The sequence below is a fragment of the Sus scrofa genome, chromosome 1 (assembly GCF_054392235.1).
Source record: "Sus scrofa isolate SSC_HxYL_T2T_F1_AM1 chromosome 1, Sscrofa_HxYL_maternal_Yorkshire_Landrace_v2.0, whole genome shotgun sequence".
Taxonomy (NCBI): Eukaryota; Metazoa; Chordata; class Mammalia; order Artiodactyla; family Suidae; genus Sus; species Sus scrofa.
In genome coordinates, this window is record NC_139383.1 from 156,860,739 (window position 1) to 156,877,574 (window position 16,836).

The 16,836-nt window shown below is 44.6% G+C and overlaps 1 protein-coding gene across 29 annotated transcripts in view; it reads right to left on the reverse strand.

Annotated features, from left to right (window-relative positions):
- Positions 1–16,836, reverse strand: part of ATP9B (ATPase phospholipid transporting 9B (putative)) — a 198,309-nt gene that overhangs the window by 18,146 nt on the left and 163,327 nt on the right. For 24 of the 29 annotated variants that reach the window (XM_085017471.1, XM_085017429.1, XM_085017423.1 and 21 more), the window contains 5 exons: positions 8,836–8,997; positions 8,041–8,133; positions 5,025–5,108; positions 4,727–4,897; positions 1,715–1,813 (listed from right to left, as the gene is read on the reverse strand). In XM_085017471.1, coding sequence (XP_084873597.1) covers positions 1,715–1,813; positions 4,727–4,897; positions 5,025–5,108; positions 8,041–8,133; positions 8,836–8,997 — 609 coding nt within the window. Of the gene's footprint in view, positions 1–1,714; positions 1,814–4,726; positions 4,898–5,024; positions 5,239–8,040; positions 8,134–8,835; positions 8,998–16,836 lie in introns of those variants that run through there. The other 5 variants (XR_014840702.1, XR_014840698.1, XR_014840706.1 and 2 more) reach the window with 3 other exon arrangements.

Sequence of the window (16,836 nt, forward strand, 5' to 3'; positions counted from 1 at the left end):
ATTTAGATTAGAGGCACAGACAAACAAGCCCTGACTTACAAATCTCAGCTAGATCTTTGGACACTTGTAAAATCAGAGGGTCTTTTACACCAAGAAATCCTACTACAAGCTGCTCTTTCAAACGTCTTCTACAGTGCCTGGACTAAATACCTACTTATTCAACATGAACCACAATTTTCCAACCTGTGGCAACTGAGAGCAAGAAACCTACCCGTAATGTCAGCGCAAGTTCCACAATTACACTGAAATAAAGTGAACAGAAGACGCTGGCTTGTCAAGAAAGAGAGACACCACCCCCACAAACTAAGGGCTGCCTTCATGTAGCAAGGGTGACAGTCTGCTGGCTCTTGTCAGTATGTTCCAGAAAGAAAGCATGACAGCTGTCCATTGAACATCTATGTGGCTAGAGGGGCAGTGAGTGGGGGTGACAGGCTCTCCAGGTCACACGTGAACACAAAGGCTGAGGCAGAGCCCAAGAAACGGAGCTCCACACAGCCACACGGCAGCAAGGGGTTGAATGACCTGAAATCTAGGTTTCACTTAAAGACACCTCTTATCTCAGTAGAATGCTTTTATAAAACTACTTATGTGGCCTCTGCCATGACTTTCAACTTATTCTACCAGTTGAAGTAAACCAAATATCTGGAGAATTACATGATTTAAAAGAGTAAAATTGAGTCATCCTGAAATATTAATTTTAGGATGAAAACATTTCAGAAACCAACGTATTAGCTTTTGAGAATCTTTCTGTGGAGATTTTATAGGGCATAAAAGAAATGATATATTACAAGACTGAAATAAAAAAAAGCTTCATGTGGTCCAAAATAAACCCAGACTCATCTTTAAATAGGTATGTTTTAATGTGGAATTTTATTTGTGGGGCTATAACACTGAAAAGTCAACAAAAATTGATCTAAAGTTTTATCAGAATCATTAATAATTTAATTGCAAATAGTAGTCTGCAGGGCCTAATTTGTGATTCTGATGCTTTGAAATAATCTACATTTACATGTAAATTATATTCAAATCACTACTTCTGTAGGTGCAAGAGCTTCATTTGGAACAGAAAGAGACACACAATGTCTGTGCAGCCGCCATCAATCAAGACCCAAGAAACTTTTATTTTCTGTTTGAATCAAATTTCATCATAACTAATAGATACAGTAAACACATAAATTTAGATCATTTCTATTAATTTTCCTTTGATCTAATTAAGGAAGAACATTTAATCTGAAAATGGTAGTCAATTAAACTACTTTGTATTTAAAGCTTATCTCACAAAAGCAGCCCCTGGACCACATGAAGGGCGTATAACTAACAGACAAATGTAATTTTTATAAACTGAATAGATGACTGCTGTATGTCCATTTTAAAACAGATATTTACTTGTTAATAAATGATTCTCATAGTACAAGAGAAAAATACTTTTGAATTTAGACCTTGTTTCGCTCTATCAAAAGCAGCTCTTTATCGTATTTAATATATGTAACTAACAGAAATCTCTATTTTTTAAAGTTTTAAAAATTACATTATAGTTGATTTAAAATGCTGTATTAGTTTGAAATCTATTTTTATAAATTGAATATGAAAATTTTCTTTAAAAATGGATATTTAGTAATTAATGAATAATTGCATATACATTCTCACAAAACCAGTAAGTTTTAATTGTAACATAAGACATTTAAAATTCGAAATGCTTTAGACCTATACTTACTGGTCTGAAAACGTGAGTGTCCTGCGTCCGAGACACCAGGTGTGAGCTCTTGGCAATGCAAGTGGCCGTCTCTAGTTTGTCACCTGTCAGCATCCATATCTAGGAAACAACTTAAGCTGGTGAACCCCGCAAACTATCACATTTTCATCTCTTAAACGTGTCTATCCTTGAACAGATATCTGCACATCTACCTTTTATATAGCATCAAGACTCACCACAACCATGGAAGCAACCCAGTGTCCATCGACAGATGGATGGATAAAACGAAGGTGTTCATGCAAACAATGAATATGAAAAAGGCAGGAGAAGAGTTCCCGCTATGGTGCAATGGGATTGGTGGTGTCTCTGCAGCAACAGGACACAGATTCAATCCCTGGCCCAGGAACTCCATATGCCACAGGGTGACTGGGGGGAAAAAAAGGCAGGAGATTAGGAGATTCTGACTCCCCCTACATTGTAGACAAACGCTGAGGACATGATGCTGAGTGAAATAAACCAGTCTCAAAAGGACAACTACTGCATGATTCCATCTAAGTGGGGGCCCTGGAGGAGTCAGATCATAGAGACAGAAGGCAGGAAGGCAGGTACCAGGGCTGGGGAGGGGCTGAGGAATTAGTGTTTCATGGGGTCAGAGTTTCAATTTTACATCAGAGTGAAGGCAGATGGATGGTGGTGGTGGTTGCCTAACAGCGTAAGTGTACTTAATGCCACTGCACTGTGCACTTAAAAATGGTGAAGATGGTAAATTTATGTTATGCACATTTTACCACACACACACACAAAGGCTCTGCCAACTTGCTTAACAGAAACACTTCAGAGCAAAATGGACACAGAGGCCAAGATCGGGAGGCACATGAAGGACAGGGCTTTCGGAGCCTGGTGCTGAGGCTGATGAGGGTACCTGTGTGTGTCACAAAGAGATGTCTACACAGCCTTTCAGGCCAAGTAAGTGGGCTGGAAGGATTCCAGGGCTGAGGGTTTGCAGAGCTGGGGAGACCCTGCGATCCTTGTTCTGACTTGGGAATTTTCAGTTGAAGATGAAGGTGCAAAATGGGTAAACGGGCAATGCTTACGCCGAAAGTTGTTTGTATCAAGTAAGTCATGTCAAATAACACTACTTTCACTTAAAAAAAAAAAATCACACACACATATAACGTGTATAAATACACCTAGACTGAAAAGAGAGCAACATCAGGGCAGTTAATACATAACAGGATGATTTATCTATATTTTATAGGATGGCAGAAAGCTTTCAGTAATTTCTTGTTATCATTTGCACTTTCAGATGTCTTATGTATCATATATTAATATGCATTTTTGGAAAAAGGAAACAAAAACCTTACATGGTATACTGATTCTCGGCATAATCTACTTGTGGCTTTTCCCAGTGTTGGTTTGAGGATTTGTGTTTCTTATTTATTTTACACGTCTTTTTTTTTTTTTTTTTTTTTAAAGTCCGCACGTGAGAGGCATATGGAGGTTCCCAGACTAGGGGCCAACTTGGAGCTGTAGCTGCTGGTCTGTGACCTACACCACAGCTCATGGCAACACTGGATCCTTAACACACTGAGCAAGGCCAGGGATTGAACCTGCATCCTCATGGATGCTAGTCAGATTCGTTTCTGCTGAGTCACGACAGGCACTCCCTATTTTACACATTTATATTAACTTTACTGAGCCTGGACCTAAGGTTACCACATTGTCATGACAAGACTGGGAACAATTAATGCCAAAGAACAAGAACTCCTGCTGCTGACAACACAGGGCTGAGTGTCACCTGGCTGAGCACCACCTCTAAGGCCCAGAGGTTGGGTGGAATCACCTTCTTGAGAAACGAGATGGGAGCCCACCTCTTCAGAGAGAAAGTCTTACTCTGGAGTTTAGCAAGCAGTTACTACAAATACACAAACCTCTATACAAGAAGCATTCACTCCGTGGCCATGCTGACAGTCTAGCAGGGACACTCAAGAGCTAGATTGACTGGAAGCTTATGGAAATTATGACAAAATGAGCCAGTCATCTGCTTCTAATTAATCACATCTCTGCACCCACATCTTTGGCTGCACAGTTCAAACCATCAGGCTCAGAGCACCTAATGTTCTAAGTCTGAATTGCGCTCTTTAACTCTGAACTCTCACCTGGACAGGAATGTGGGAAGCAGACCCACCTGAGTAGTGGGGAATCTCCAGTGTCCCCCCAGCCCCAGACTCCAGGATGGCGGGGATGCACCCCCGTCTGCACGTCACATCAAAACTTGCCGAGGGCACATTTTATTTGAAGCTGAGCACAGCTCTGCCTCCTGACATCTTCCTCTGGTCGCTCTCTGGGCAAGCTAGATACAAGGATTTCTTTTAAAGGCAAGCTGTACTTTTATCATCTTCAACAGTGGGCCTGATCCTTGAGGCAGCAGTGAGGTACACTCTCCCACCCAGGCTATAGCTGAACTTTGAGCTTCCGTGAGAGCACAGGAGACAAGAAAGTAGAAACTAAAACTGAAAACTAAAACTTACACCACAAAGTGCTAAGTTTCCCTGTAGTCAAAGACAAACTGTTAAAAAAGAACAGAAGGATGGCAGGACAGCAGGACAGCAGGCAGGGGCAAGAAGCATTGCGGTTTGTGGAGAAAATCACCGCACATCAGTAAAAGAAGACACACAGTGGTTTCTGAGTAACCTTCGTCACCCCCTGGTCCTGCCACATAAAGCTCTGTGGGACACTGCGGCAGCTGTGGGTGAAGACCAGCACCTTGCCAGGCCTGCATCCTCAGCAGGGAGGCTTGGGTGTGGAGGATCCAGGACCAGGAGCGAGGGAGAGGGCGTGGAGCCTGCCTGGGAGAAGCTGGGGTGGGTTGGGAGGGCAAAAGCTGTGAGGACGCCCCCAAGGGCCCACTGTGTCTGCGAGACAAGGGGGCTGGCCTCCGAGGAGACACGCAGACCCCCTGCTCACAAAGCCCCTCACTTGCCACTGTCTCAGCTGAGTGGCACAGGGCAGCCTCCAGGCCGTGGACAGTACCTTGATGCCGGCGTTTCGCAGCATCTCCAGGGTGGGCCTCACATCCGCCTGCAGCTGGTCCTCCACGCCCGTCAGGCACAGCAGCTCCATCTCGCGCTCCAGGCTCTCCACCACCGCGGCCACCTTGAGCGCCCTGTCGTGGAGACTCAGCTTGGCCTGGCTGTATCGGCTCTGAGGACAGACAGGCTGTGCTGTTGGTCATGCAGGACCCACGAGGACGTGATCATCCACTGGGCTGCCTCCATGATGCCCCTTTCCCACAGGTGGTAAGGGCGCTGGTGACGGGATGCCTGCTCACCTCGAAGTCCTGGTACTGCTCCTCCGTCAGCGCCCGCTTGGCCACCACAAGGGTACGCAGGCCTTCTCGGGCCATGTTTCCACACTGGAAAAGGAGATGCAGGTCACACACGGCCCAGCCTGACCATGACAGCAACAGGGCCCTGAGGCCTCGTCCACTGCTTCCTGTGGGAATGACCGCGTCCCTCTGTTGACTGAGCTGGCCAGTCCTGCACCTGTGTGGGCACACACGTGAGGGCAGCGGGCGGACAGTTGGGGCTGGCCATGGCCAGAGGACCCTGAAGGCTCGCATCTCACCTCCATACCACCTGACCATTCCTCCCTCCCCTGGGGGGGGGGGGGTGCCCCTGCTCTTTCTGATCTACAGGGTGGGATGCAGAGGGAATGGCCAAGTCGGTGCCACCCTGTGCTCCCTGGACAACAAGCAAGTTCTTCTCCCCCTCGAATCAGGCCTTTCCAAAAATGGGATTACAGGGGCTGAACTGAAGCTGGGAGGTCTTGGAGGCTGACCCCTGGCTGCATGGGATGCAAGGAAGGTGAGGCCAGGTAGGCAGGAAGGCCTCGAGTGGAGCTCACAGGGCAGGATGGGGGAAGATCCTGGACCCTAAAGCCTTCCCCTGTACTAGCTGGAGGACCACCAGCTTTCCTGGGCCTCAGCTACCTCATCGGTCAGCATGGTTGAGAGCAGGGTTGTCCCTGGTCAAGGGCTGACCTTGGGTCGGGGACCAGGACCCCTTGTACCAGGTCCTGTGGTGCCGGTCCTCTGATCTGTAGTAAAATGGGCGGGTGGCTGGGTGAGTATGTGGGCAGCTGCAGTGTCTGATGGGTGGTGGATATTAGTTTGGGGACTTGGGGTGCAGAGGCCAGCGGGGCAGCTGGCCGGACCCAGAGGGGCCGCACCCTGCAGGGATAGGCAGAGCCAATGGGCACTTAAAACCAGAAATGGAAACACATCCAACAGTCTGAGAAAGATGTCCACTCTGCTCATAATCACAGAAAAGTGCTTCAGGGAAAAATCAGAGCAGTGGAGATGGCTCGAGAAAGGCTGATTCTCCGCTAGAGGGGTGTCAGACTGGTGCAAACTTGTTTGAAGGCAATGGGCAACTTCTCTCAAAACACCCCTGCCACAGTTTACAGCTAGAAGTGTCACCTGTCCTGTTGGCAGTGGGCTGCCTGGACGCAAAGATGCGGCAACACAGGTCAGCAGGAGGCAGTCACAGCCACCAAGGGAGTGGAGATGTGGAGTGTCTGATCTCCTGGGACCACGTGGACACCCCGCCTGGCCCAGGGACACCCTCTGCCTCCACCCTCCCCGCTGCCCGGCTGCATGCACAGACCCTGGCATCTTCTGTGTCTGGTAACTGCGCCCTCGTACAGCAAAGCTCATTAACTACACTCGGTGACGAAGTATTACCATCTGTGTCCTATCAACGAAGGACCAACCGGGGTTCGGGGTTTTAAAATTCTTTGCTAATCCATCCTGTGATTAGATCTGGTGCTTCCTGTCCCACACGCAGGCTGTGTCGGGAGGAGGGCAGACAGGTCCCAGCTCACAGGCCCACCTCCCAGTGCTCGGGGCCCAGGGATCTCGCTGGGCAAGGTCACCGTGCCCCTTCCCTGGCTCCTGCCCCAATCTAACCCCGTGTGTCCTTTGGAATAAAACAGCACGTCTTCCCCTGGAACCTGGGCACCACATCTTGCAAGTGGGTGTGCTCACTGCAGGTTTGACAGAATTGGCCCTTGCCCTCATAGGAGAAGAAATGCTGCTGTGTTATTTTTCAGTATTTGGAGAACACAACTTTACAGCCATGAATCCAACTCAGGAGCTCTGGTGACACAGGAAAGCTCCCTGTAAACTGGGCTGGGTTTTAAACAAAGGAAAGGCTTTAGCACGGTAAGGGTGTTACAACAAAGACGAGGGTGGAGGCTCAGAGGATTTATCTGTGGAAGAAAATATAATGTTGGGAATAAATGTGCAAAGGATTTTTAATAAAGTTATCTTTGTGAAAAACAATCTGACATTATCTGTCTGTTGCAAGACATTTATCGATTTGACCTCATAAAGCTAAATAAATTAAACAAGTATTTTATAATTAATTGCACATCATTATGACCAAAAGTAATTTTTATGGCATTTTACTAGGTCTTCAGGGAATTTAATTTATTCATGTCCCTGATTAAATTCAGTGCCTGAAGGAGCTATTGATTCGTATGGCCAATACCATCATGGCCATGGGGGTGTGGCCCCTGGCCTGGCAGACGGTCTCCCACCCTGAGGGCAGGGGCACTCTGGGCCCCACCAACAACATGTACACAGTAAAGAGGGTCTTTTTTTTAATCTTTCTATTTGACTGTGCCTGAGTTCCTTGACCAGGGATCAAACCTGTGCCACAGCAGTGACAGTGCTGGATCCTTAACCTGCTGAGCCAACAGGGAACTCCAAGAGGGTCACGTTTTTAACTTTAATGGTTTAGTGTTATTTTGAAATCTACCTTTTTATTAATCCATGCATGTAAACAACAAATAATTCAACCTCATGAAGCTAAATACAAATCATCTCTGTTTAGGGAGAATCTGACGAAATATTTGTATCTTATTTTCCATGTTTAAAACGAATCCTATGCACGAATTAGAATTAGACTAAAATTCTAATTAAGATCGTCTTGTAAATGATTTAGGTTACAAAATAAATATCATATTAAAATACACCTTTGGTTATATACACAATATTTCAAAATTTTTTAGTGAATGATTAGTAGTAATGCTTTCTATTTTTCACTCATGTAAAAAATGCATTTTTTCACAAGAACCCACTTACACGTATCTACTTGCACTCACACAGAAGCCCCAAATAGCTATTGTTTAACAGCCTTTCCGTCCCCTTTGCCTTACAGACCTATCAGTATCTGGTTTGAAACCTGGCATCTCAGTTGGTCCAATGAGGCCAGTGAGTGTAGTATGTCAGAGAAAGGCGCCATTTTTGCCACTGTCCCAAGTATCGTGAGGACATTTCATACCTCCTCCTCCAGCCAGTCATTGTATTGGACGATGGTGGACATGGCGACGTCGGCACCTTTCATGTAGAACGTGATCTCTGCCGTGGACTCGTCCTGTGACAGAGGAAGCAAACATACGCTGAGGCCACGCTGCCCCCTGCAGGGAACAGCTGCTCTAACAGGGATGCGCCAGGACACGCAGTTCTCCCAGAAGCTACGCCTTCCCGGGGAGGCTCTCGGACACTTCCTACAGGGCCACGTTCCCCCCCTGAATGCTCAGGCGATCGGGACGGAGAGCAGGAGTGAGGTCTGAGAGGCCGTGCTGAGGCTTCTGAAATCAAATTTGTAAATGAATACACCTTGGATGGCAAGGTGAACACTAACTCTCTCAAGTTTTCACAGTTTGACTGAATAAGATTCCTAGTGTAGCCACCTTTTGAGATGTATTTGTGGTATTTGCTAGAATATTTTTAATAGGGGTATATTTTAGCAACTTCATGGTCCTAAGTCATCCTCAATCAAACTCCTCTGCCTGCTGCTGTGCTAAACAGAGCAGCGTGAACTGGTTTCAAAAATTCCCAAGTAACACCTTCTTACTCTGCCTGAGTTGTCTTTAGGAAAGCTGCATTAAATCACTACCATTACAGCCACGCCAGTTTCTCCACATAAATTATTGGTTTGGATTTTATTTTTAAAAACACTGTGAGAAGCATAAAGCCCTGGAGTGAGTCTGAGGTGGCCAGTGTGGCATCAGGGCAAGGCTGAGGGAGGCGCTGTGGGGACGTGGCAGATACCCTGATGATGACCCCCACGTACCCTGACAATGACCCCCATCCTCTTGCTCTCAGAGGTGAAGGGGAAGGTCTGAAGGATGCAGTAGGTCAGGATCTGGCCGCTGGGCGTCCTCAGCTGCATGGATGTGAGGTCTCTGTTGACCAGGGTGAGGCCAACGCTCTCGGTCCACTGCACCAGGGCCACCTGTGGGAGACCAGTGAGACGTGAGGCCACTCACTCCCCAGGAAGGGGAGCCGCAGGCTGGCGGTCAGCAAGCTTGCTTTGACGCCACCAGGCGAGGGACCTGGACTTGGCTCAAGGAGGCCAAGTCCAGCAACTCCCTGCTATGGGGAAAGAATCCGCAGTGAGACAGAGGGCCTTGTTCTTGCTGAGAAACACCATTAGTGACCACACTTCTGTGCGGATCTGTGTCACTTGCTGCCTGGAGTCCAGGTTTAAAAGATTTAAAATGCAGGGCGGTGCACCTGCCAGGCTGGAGGGTTCAGAACAGGGCAGGGCTCAGCTCGAGGGTGCCTCTTGTGTCTAAGTCACAGATAAACTGGTGACTGTGGGGCTCCACAGTCAGTGTGCCTGCAGGGAGAGCAGGCCTGGGGGCCAAGCCCAACCCCAACAGTTAGAAGCCCTGTGACCTGGTCCTTTGCTTTGCTGGGGCTCATCTGCCTTGTCTGCCAAGTGGAAAAAGTATTTCAAGTCGTCCTAAAGTGGAAATGATCAAAGTAAACACCCTGACATGTGGCAAGTACTCAAAAAGAGATCATTTATTATTAAAATGTGAAAATCATAACTGGAAAATAATTTTTGGCATTAATAATTTATGACTAGTATTTTTTAATGTCAATAAGTATTTTCAGAGAAAAATTCAATTTTCCTTTAAAAGTAACTTCACTGTAAGAAATTTATGAGTTGATGCACGATGTGTTGCTCTTGCCGGCAGGCAAGGACCGTGTGCAGACAGGCACTTCCTCCACTGGCTGCCAAACCCAGGAGACGTTCGTAGTGGCCGGCTACACAGCTGCCTCCTCCCCATGCTATGACACAGCCACTCCTCTTCGAGGCCCCAGTTAACTGCCCATCTCCCGGAAACTCATGAGTGCAGACAACACCAAAGGTAGTGGGGGCCCCCGACTCCTGATCCCTGCGCCAGGCATCTGCTGAAATGGCTTCTCCTGTCCCAGCTCTGGGTAGTTTGCAGCAGCAGCAGTGATGTGTGTGCTTGGTCTTGCTCCTGAAGTTGAGCCATGGGCTTCGAGATCAGATAAGGTTACCTTTCCAAGGACACATACAACTCATCCCGTGTGCATGTTAAGCGCTACACAGTGAGTCAGTGTGGTGCTTGCACTAGAACCCAAGGTCCCTGGCCTTCCAAAGTGTCACTAAGATACTGAAGGCCAAGGTCCCCATGTCATGCTCCGGTGATCTAGGTCTGTAATTTAGAAGATCAGCAATAGGCTCCAAGTTACAGCATTAAAAAGAGACAGAAATGTCTCAGAAGTGAGAACTCACCCACAGCGGGGCCAACTGACAACCTCACAAGCCACTGCAAGTGTCAAGTGAAACTCCACACATTGTTTCTACGCAACTTCTCCATGTCTGCAAATGATCCCCACCCCAAGGTTAGTTTTCAGCTTGCACAGTGAAAGGCTACTATTACATCCTGACCTGTAAATTGTATCTTCCTGCAAACACCCTATCATCTCACGGTGTCCCGCTGCAGTCAGGACGCAAGGCTTCTATATTTGGCAACTCCCATCTGTTTATTATTTAGTTTATGCTTGGTTTCACAACCCATCTGAGGTAGTGGCTTATAACAAAAATCAGCTTGCCTTCTGATACCTAGCCTAGCATTCTGTACAACTGTTTTTAGTCAGTAATCATTTTGAGGTTTAACTCTATAATACCAACCAGAAGAAAGGGAGTATTCAAAATTTTCACCAGAATGATGCTTTAATTACTGTTGTAACTAATGTAAGTTGCTTAGCGCTGGGCATAACTATCTCTGATAATGTAAAATTAAACATTTCTGACAGGCCTATAAACAAACAGCCACAAAGGATGAGCAAGAACACGAAGAACGTCAGGCCACCCGACACTGTGCAGTACCTTCTCGGCTGCCATGTAGCCCCACACAGAGCCCCAGGCCCACAGCCAATGGGACAGCTCCTGGCTTGGAGCTTCCCACCTTGTCTCAGGGCAGTGGGGCTGGAGGAAACCCACTCAGAATTCAGGACGTTCTCTGTATGTTTGACATAATTAGTGATGCTCTTTTCAGAAGGTTCTTGGGAATGACTTATATCCAGTGATATTAAACACAGAATTCAAAGGAAAGAAATTTTCAAACAGTTTGACTCTATTTTCTTCCTACAGATGTTGCAGCAATGAGAACAAAACACTTTCTGAAAGCATGTAAGCCTCCTACTAAAGCAGCATGAACAGCATTGCCGCAGTGTTGAAGACATTCCGCAGGTGACTGGAGGGAAGTTAGGAGTTTAGGCTTTGCCGGCCAAGTGTCCCCTGGGAGCCGGCACGTAGATCCAGGGAAAACAACAAACTCAGAATTCCCCTACGACGGAAAAGACCGACCAGTTACAGAGCTGGACAGCAGCAAGGTGAGAGTGCAAACAGCCTTGGAGCAAGCCTGCAGCTTCCCCAGCTTCTGTGGCCACACACCTGTCCCAGGCATCGGCATACTCTCTTTCCCCAGGTCCTGGGCTGGCCTCTGCCTGCCCCCCGCTGCTGGCTGATCCCCTATTGCTGGCTCCCTTAAGACCCGGGCCTTGCCCCTTCCTCACTTTGCAGGCACGTGTCTCGCTGCACCTCGGCGCCCAGGCCCCCATCCCTGTCCTTTTCCACTCAAGACTCAGGAACCAGAACTACGTTTCCTGAATCATCAACGAGTGTTCTTATTTAAGGTGATTTAACAGTGGCAAGTCCAAAGAGACACCTAAGATGGGAGGAGGGACGGAATCATTTCTGAGTGTCTGCTTGTGTGAGGCCCTCTCATGTCCTGGGAAGAGACTGGGGAATGAGGCTGGGCTGGGTAATATGGGCTTTGAGTCTGAGAATCTGCACCCTCCCTGGGAGTTACCAGCTCGCCTTTAACAAAATGCCAGTCACCCGACAGAAGCTGTTTTATGGTACTGCGCACTCAGTTCTAAAATTCCAAAAATTCACATCTATTTTTGGTGACATAGTTGTTCAAATCTTGTGCTGTTTAAACTGAGTGGTGGTTTTCTCACTGTTAAGATTTGGGAGCTCTTTACATATGCTTTTTACCAGTCATTTATCAGATATTCATTTTGCAAACTTCCTACAAATCTATGGTTTGTCTTCATTTTCTTAATACTGTCTTTTGAAGAATGTGATTTTTATCAAGTCCAATTTATCAACTGTTTTCTTTTACAATCTGTACTGTTATGTCCTACAAAATCATTGCCTAACTCATGCCTACAAAAATTTCCTTCTACGTTTTCTTTTAGAAATTGAATCCTTTCAGGTTTTTCATTTAGGCATATGACCAATTTGATTTAATATTTGTAATAGTGAGAGATTGGTTTAGGCTCTTTTCGCATATGGCTGTTCAAGTGTTCCGAGCCCCATTTATCTAAATGACCGTCCTTTCCACCCTGGATTTCCTGTCCATCTTTAAAAAAAAAAAAAAAAAAAATCAGTTGACACCTTGGTAACAGAAAGTCTTGCAATCCATGTGCACAACAGATTCTCATATATAGGCTGTCCCTGATTTTCCTTCATTGTCTTATACTTTTCGGCATACAAATCCTACACACACTTTAGATCTATCCCTAAGTATTTATTGGGGTTTTTGTGCTTTATAAATGGAACTTCAAAATTGTTCAATTTCTAATTGCTCTTTGCTAGTATATACAAGTAGAAGTAATTTTTGTGTATGGATATTATCATGTGCAACTTTGGTAAATTCACTTATAACATCTTAGTAGGGTTCTTTTCAGTACAGCCTTTGGGATTTTCTACGGAGATAATCATATCTATCTTTTATTTTTTATTTTTTATTTTTGACTATTTGCTATTTCTCAGGCCGCTCTCGCGGCATATGGAGGTTCCCAGGCTAGGGGTTGAATCAGAGCTGTAGCTGCCAGCCTATGCCAGAGCCACAGCAATGCCGGATCTGAGCCGTGTCTGCAACCTACACCACAGCTCATGGCAACGCCGGATCCTTAACCCACTGAGCAAGGTCAGGGATCGAACCCGAACCCTCATGGTTCCTAGTTGGATTCGTTAACCACTGCGCCACGACGGGAACTCCAATCATATCTATTTTAAAGAAAGAGAGACAGTTTTGTTTCTTCCTGCCTGTCTTGCATGTCTTTTGTTTCTCTATTCTCACCTCCCTGCTCTGGCCTGGAGTCTGGATGATACTGAGCAGATGTGGGAGGTGCACGTCTTGACCTTGTTCCAAACACTAGAAGGAGATTGATTACTTCCCCTATTAAATATCATGTGAACTGCAGGTTTTCATAGGCACTCCTTATTAGGCTGAAGAAGTTCTCTTTCATTCCTAGTTTGAGAGTTTTTATAAGGAATGAGTGTTTGATTTTGTCAGGTGGTTTTCCCCCCTGAAGCTAACGAAATGACGGTAAGGATTCTCCTCTTTAGTCGGTCCATAGTGAAAACTACACTGACTGATTTACAACTGCTGACCCAACTGTGCATTCCTGTGATAAGCCCCACTAGATCATGGTGTATTATCTTTTTCATATATTGTTGGGTTTTACCTGCTTATGTTTTTAAATTCATTTTTGCATGTATGTTCCTAAGTGCTATTGGTTTGCAGTTTCTTGTATTGCTTTAGTCTGATTACGGAATCAGATTAACACCAGCATCACAAACTGAGCTGAGAAGTATTTCTCCCCCTTTTATTTTTTGGAAGAGTCTGGATACTAAATTATTTCCTCTTAAATGTTTGGTAGATTTACCACCAAAGACACCTGGGCCTGGAAATTCTTTGTGGGAAGGTTTTTAGTTGCAAATCAAATTTCTTTAAGAGGTAAAGGCCCTGAGACACACTTAGGATGCTTTGGTGACTGTTAGAGAGCTGGCCTAGGGATGATCTGAAATCTCTAATATATGTCAACATATAAGCCTATTCTCCTTGGACAAGTGCGCTGAAATCTCTATAACTAGGAACTACTGGCTTCCCACCCAGTGCCCTCACCAGGGGTCTTCTGTGTTGGTAAAACATAGATTCATAGAAGAGTAGTGTGAAGATATTAACTTATTGAACGATGTATATTTCATTATACACATTTAGCTAAAACATTATAATACAAATAAACTGTTTTTAAAACAGATCAACTATCTAGAAGTAATGCAGTGAATTGGTGAGAAATTTTTAATTCTACTGATTCTCTTTCAGTAGGTTTGGGAGAATTCCATACTTTGGAGGGTTTTAGAACTTCCAGATAGTTCTGCAGGATGGCGAGGGCTGACCATTATTTGAACACTGTCGGGCAGAAAAAAACAAAACAGATTTTCCTTGCCCTTGGAGGACACAACTGTACTTTCTGTGCTTTGCTCATAATTGCAGTGAGGCACCTCTTCCAGAAGTCGTTGAAAGGATTAAGTGAGTGGATGGAGGTCACACAGTGAGAAGCAGTCAGTGTTAGCTGTTGTTCACACGGCATATTTCTATTTAGGTTCTATTTAGGTTCATGACTGAGTGTTTTTATGGCTGAGACTTTGCGAAATGGGGTGGGTTTGGTCCTTAGCACCACAGGACCACCACCCATGGACCCGTATTCTCACTGAGACAACATACTGAGACCCCATGAATTCCAGTGCCTCTGCAGATGGTTCTTTTGCTTTCCTAGACATAGTCTTACTGTGTGTAAGGGATCACTTTATTTCCTTTTAATAATTACAATGATTTTTTTTCTGACATCCTGTCTTGGAGAGAACTTCCAGGACAATATGAAATGGCACTGACAGCAGATGTGTTTGTCTCACTCTTCACTTGGAAAGACTAAGTGTAGTTGGTGTGATGGTGAGTGCTGATTTAAGACTGGAACCATGAATCAGGTTGGGAAAGGACCTCTCTATTTTGGATTTATTACTACTGTTGGCTTTGTGGTGTTAGTCAGGAATGGCCCCTGACTTTTTAGCTTATATGCTTTGAAAGCCTCTAATGGAAATGAGATTATCATGTGACCTCCATGATATAAAGCCATATTAATATATTTTCTAGTATTGAATCATTCTTATATTCCCAAAATAAATGGCACTTTGTCATGGTCTCTCAATATACTTTAAGTTTGATTTGTTTGCATTATTTTAGGATTTCTGTATCTCTGTTAATAAGGTTAATCTATAAATTTCTTTCTTATTGTGTGTCATCCTGTCAGATTTTAGAATGTAAGATTAATTTGGCTTCACAAAATGACTGAAAAAGCTTTAGAATTTTTCCCTTATTTCAGAAAAGTTTTTATAGTGAGGGATTTTTTTTTTTTTCTGGGTCAAAATAACTGACCTATAAAACTGTCTGGTCCAAAACTATTTTTTAATGACTCTGAATCACTCTTACTCAGGTTTTATACAGTCCTTTAGACTCCACTTTACTAATTTCTATTTTTCCTGAACATAGTTATTTAATGAAGTTTCCAAAAATATTAGCATTTGGTCTGTGTTTTAATATTATCATATAAAAATTAAGGCTCATCTATTATACACTCTTCATATGAATAATTTTATGTATGAATACTTAGTCTGCATTCACTATTTTGTATTATTCACTATTTTTGCCAACACTTTTTCCATTTTATTTACCTTTCAAAGGATCAGCTTTTGAATTTACTGCTTAATCATTACTTTCATGTTTTCCTTTATCTTTTCTTTCTCCTACTTTCCTCTGGTTTTGCCTTTTTCTTCTATACTTTTTAGTTGGATGCCAACTTCACTTATTTCTTTTTACCAGCCACCCACAAACATAATGACAAAACATCAGTTATTCCTCCTTCAAATAAGTACACATAATAAAATGAATTTAAAACTATAGCACACTGTATACATTAGGGTAAACCCAAAGGCAATGCTGAGGGTTGCTTATGGTTTGTCATAGATTTTTAGCTGCTTCTTGCACATAAATGTCCATATGAAGAGATGGTACCTACATTATGAAATCATATTAATATATAGGCCTGTGTCACACTGTGCCCTGCTTACTTGAGTTGAGGACCCTGGTGCCCGAGGATGTCTCCTGAGCTTACAGGTGCGGACGACCATTGGTGACATGGGCTTAGGCAGCTTTCTCCAGCTGCACTGGAAACACAACTCAAGAGGCCTGGATTTTAACTTTGTCCAGGAATTTGCAGGCAACGTTAATGCTTTTGCTAAGCTTGCGTTTGCTATGTTGAGGCTGTAGAGAAAAAGAGACAGGCAAGCGAAACTCTACTCTCTCAGAGAAAATGAAACATTGATCACTTATCATAAGAAAAAGCGACTGGGGCCAAAGCAGGCTCCACATTCTGAATATGAAATCATGCACTCACACTTTGTTTGACACCCAGCACTTGCTGCACTTTTAAGCACCGAACACACATCCCTGAAGGTGCTCAGTGACCATACCTCAGAGCCTTCGGGGACTTAAAGTTTATTCCTGAGAATTCCACTATTTGTAAATGCATCTGTGCAGGTGCACAGGTAAGGTAGAAGATCCTATTTTCAGGAAAATGAAAAATGAAGAGCTGCTGCAATATCAGAGACACAAAAACTAGCACATTCTACTCAGTAGCTCATATTCTTTATGAAAACTAAGATGGCACAGGAGCTACAAACAAACAGAGATTGTGGGAGTCCAGTGTTGGTACAGAATATGTGAAGCCAGTTAAGTTTCCCAAATGAGAAGGCAGCTCGTTAACCATTCACGTCAGGATAGGTCAAAGCTGAGGGCAAACAGAAAACATCAACTGAGCCACTTCCCTGAGTAAAGCCCCAGGGTACAATATTCTAAGCTCTCTATTCAATAAAAAATGCTTTTAAAACAGTATTTTG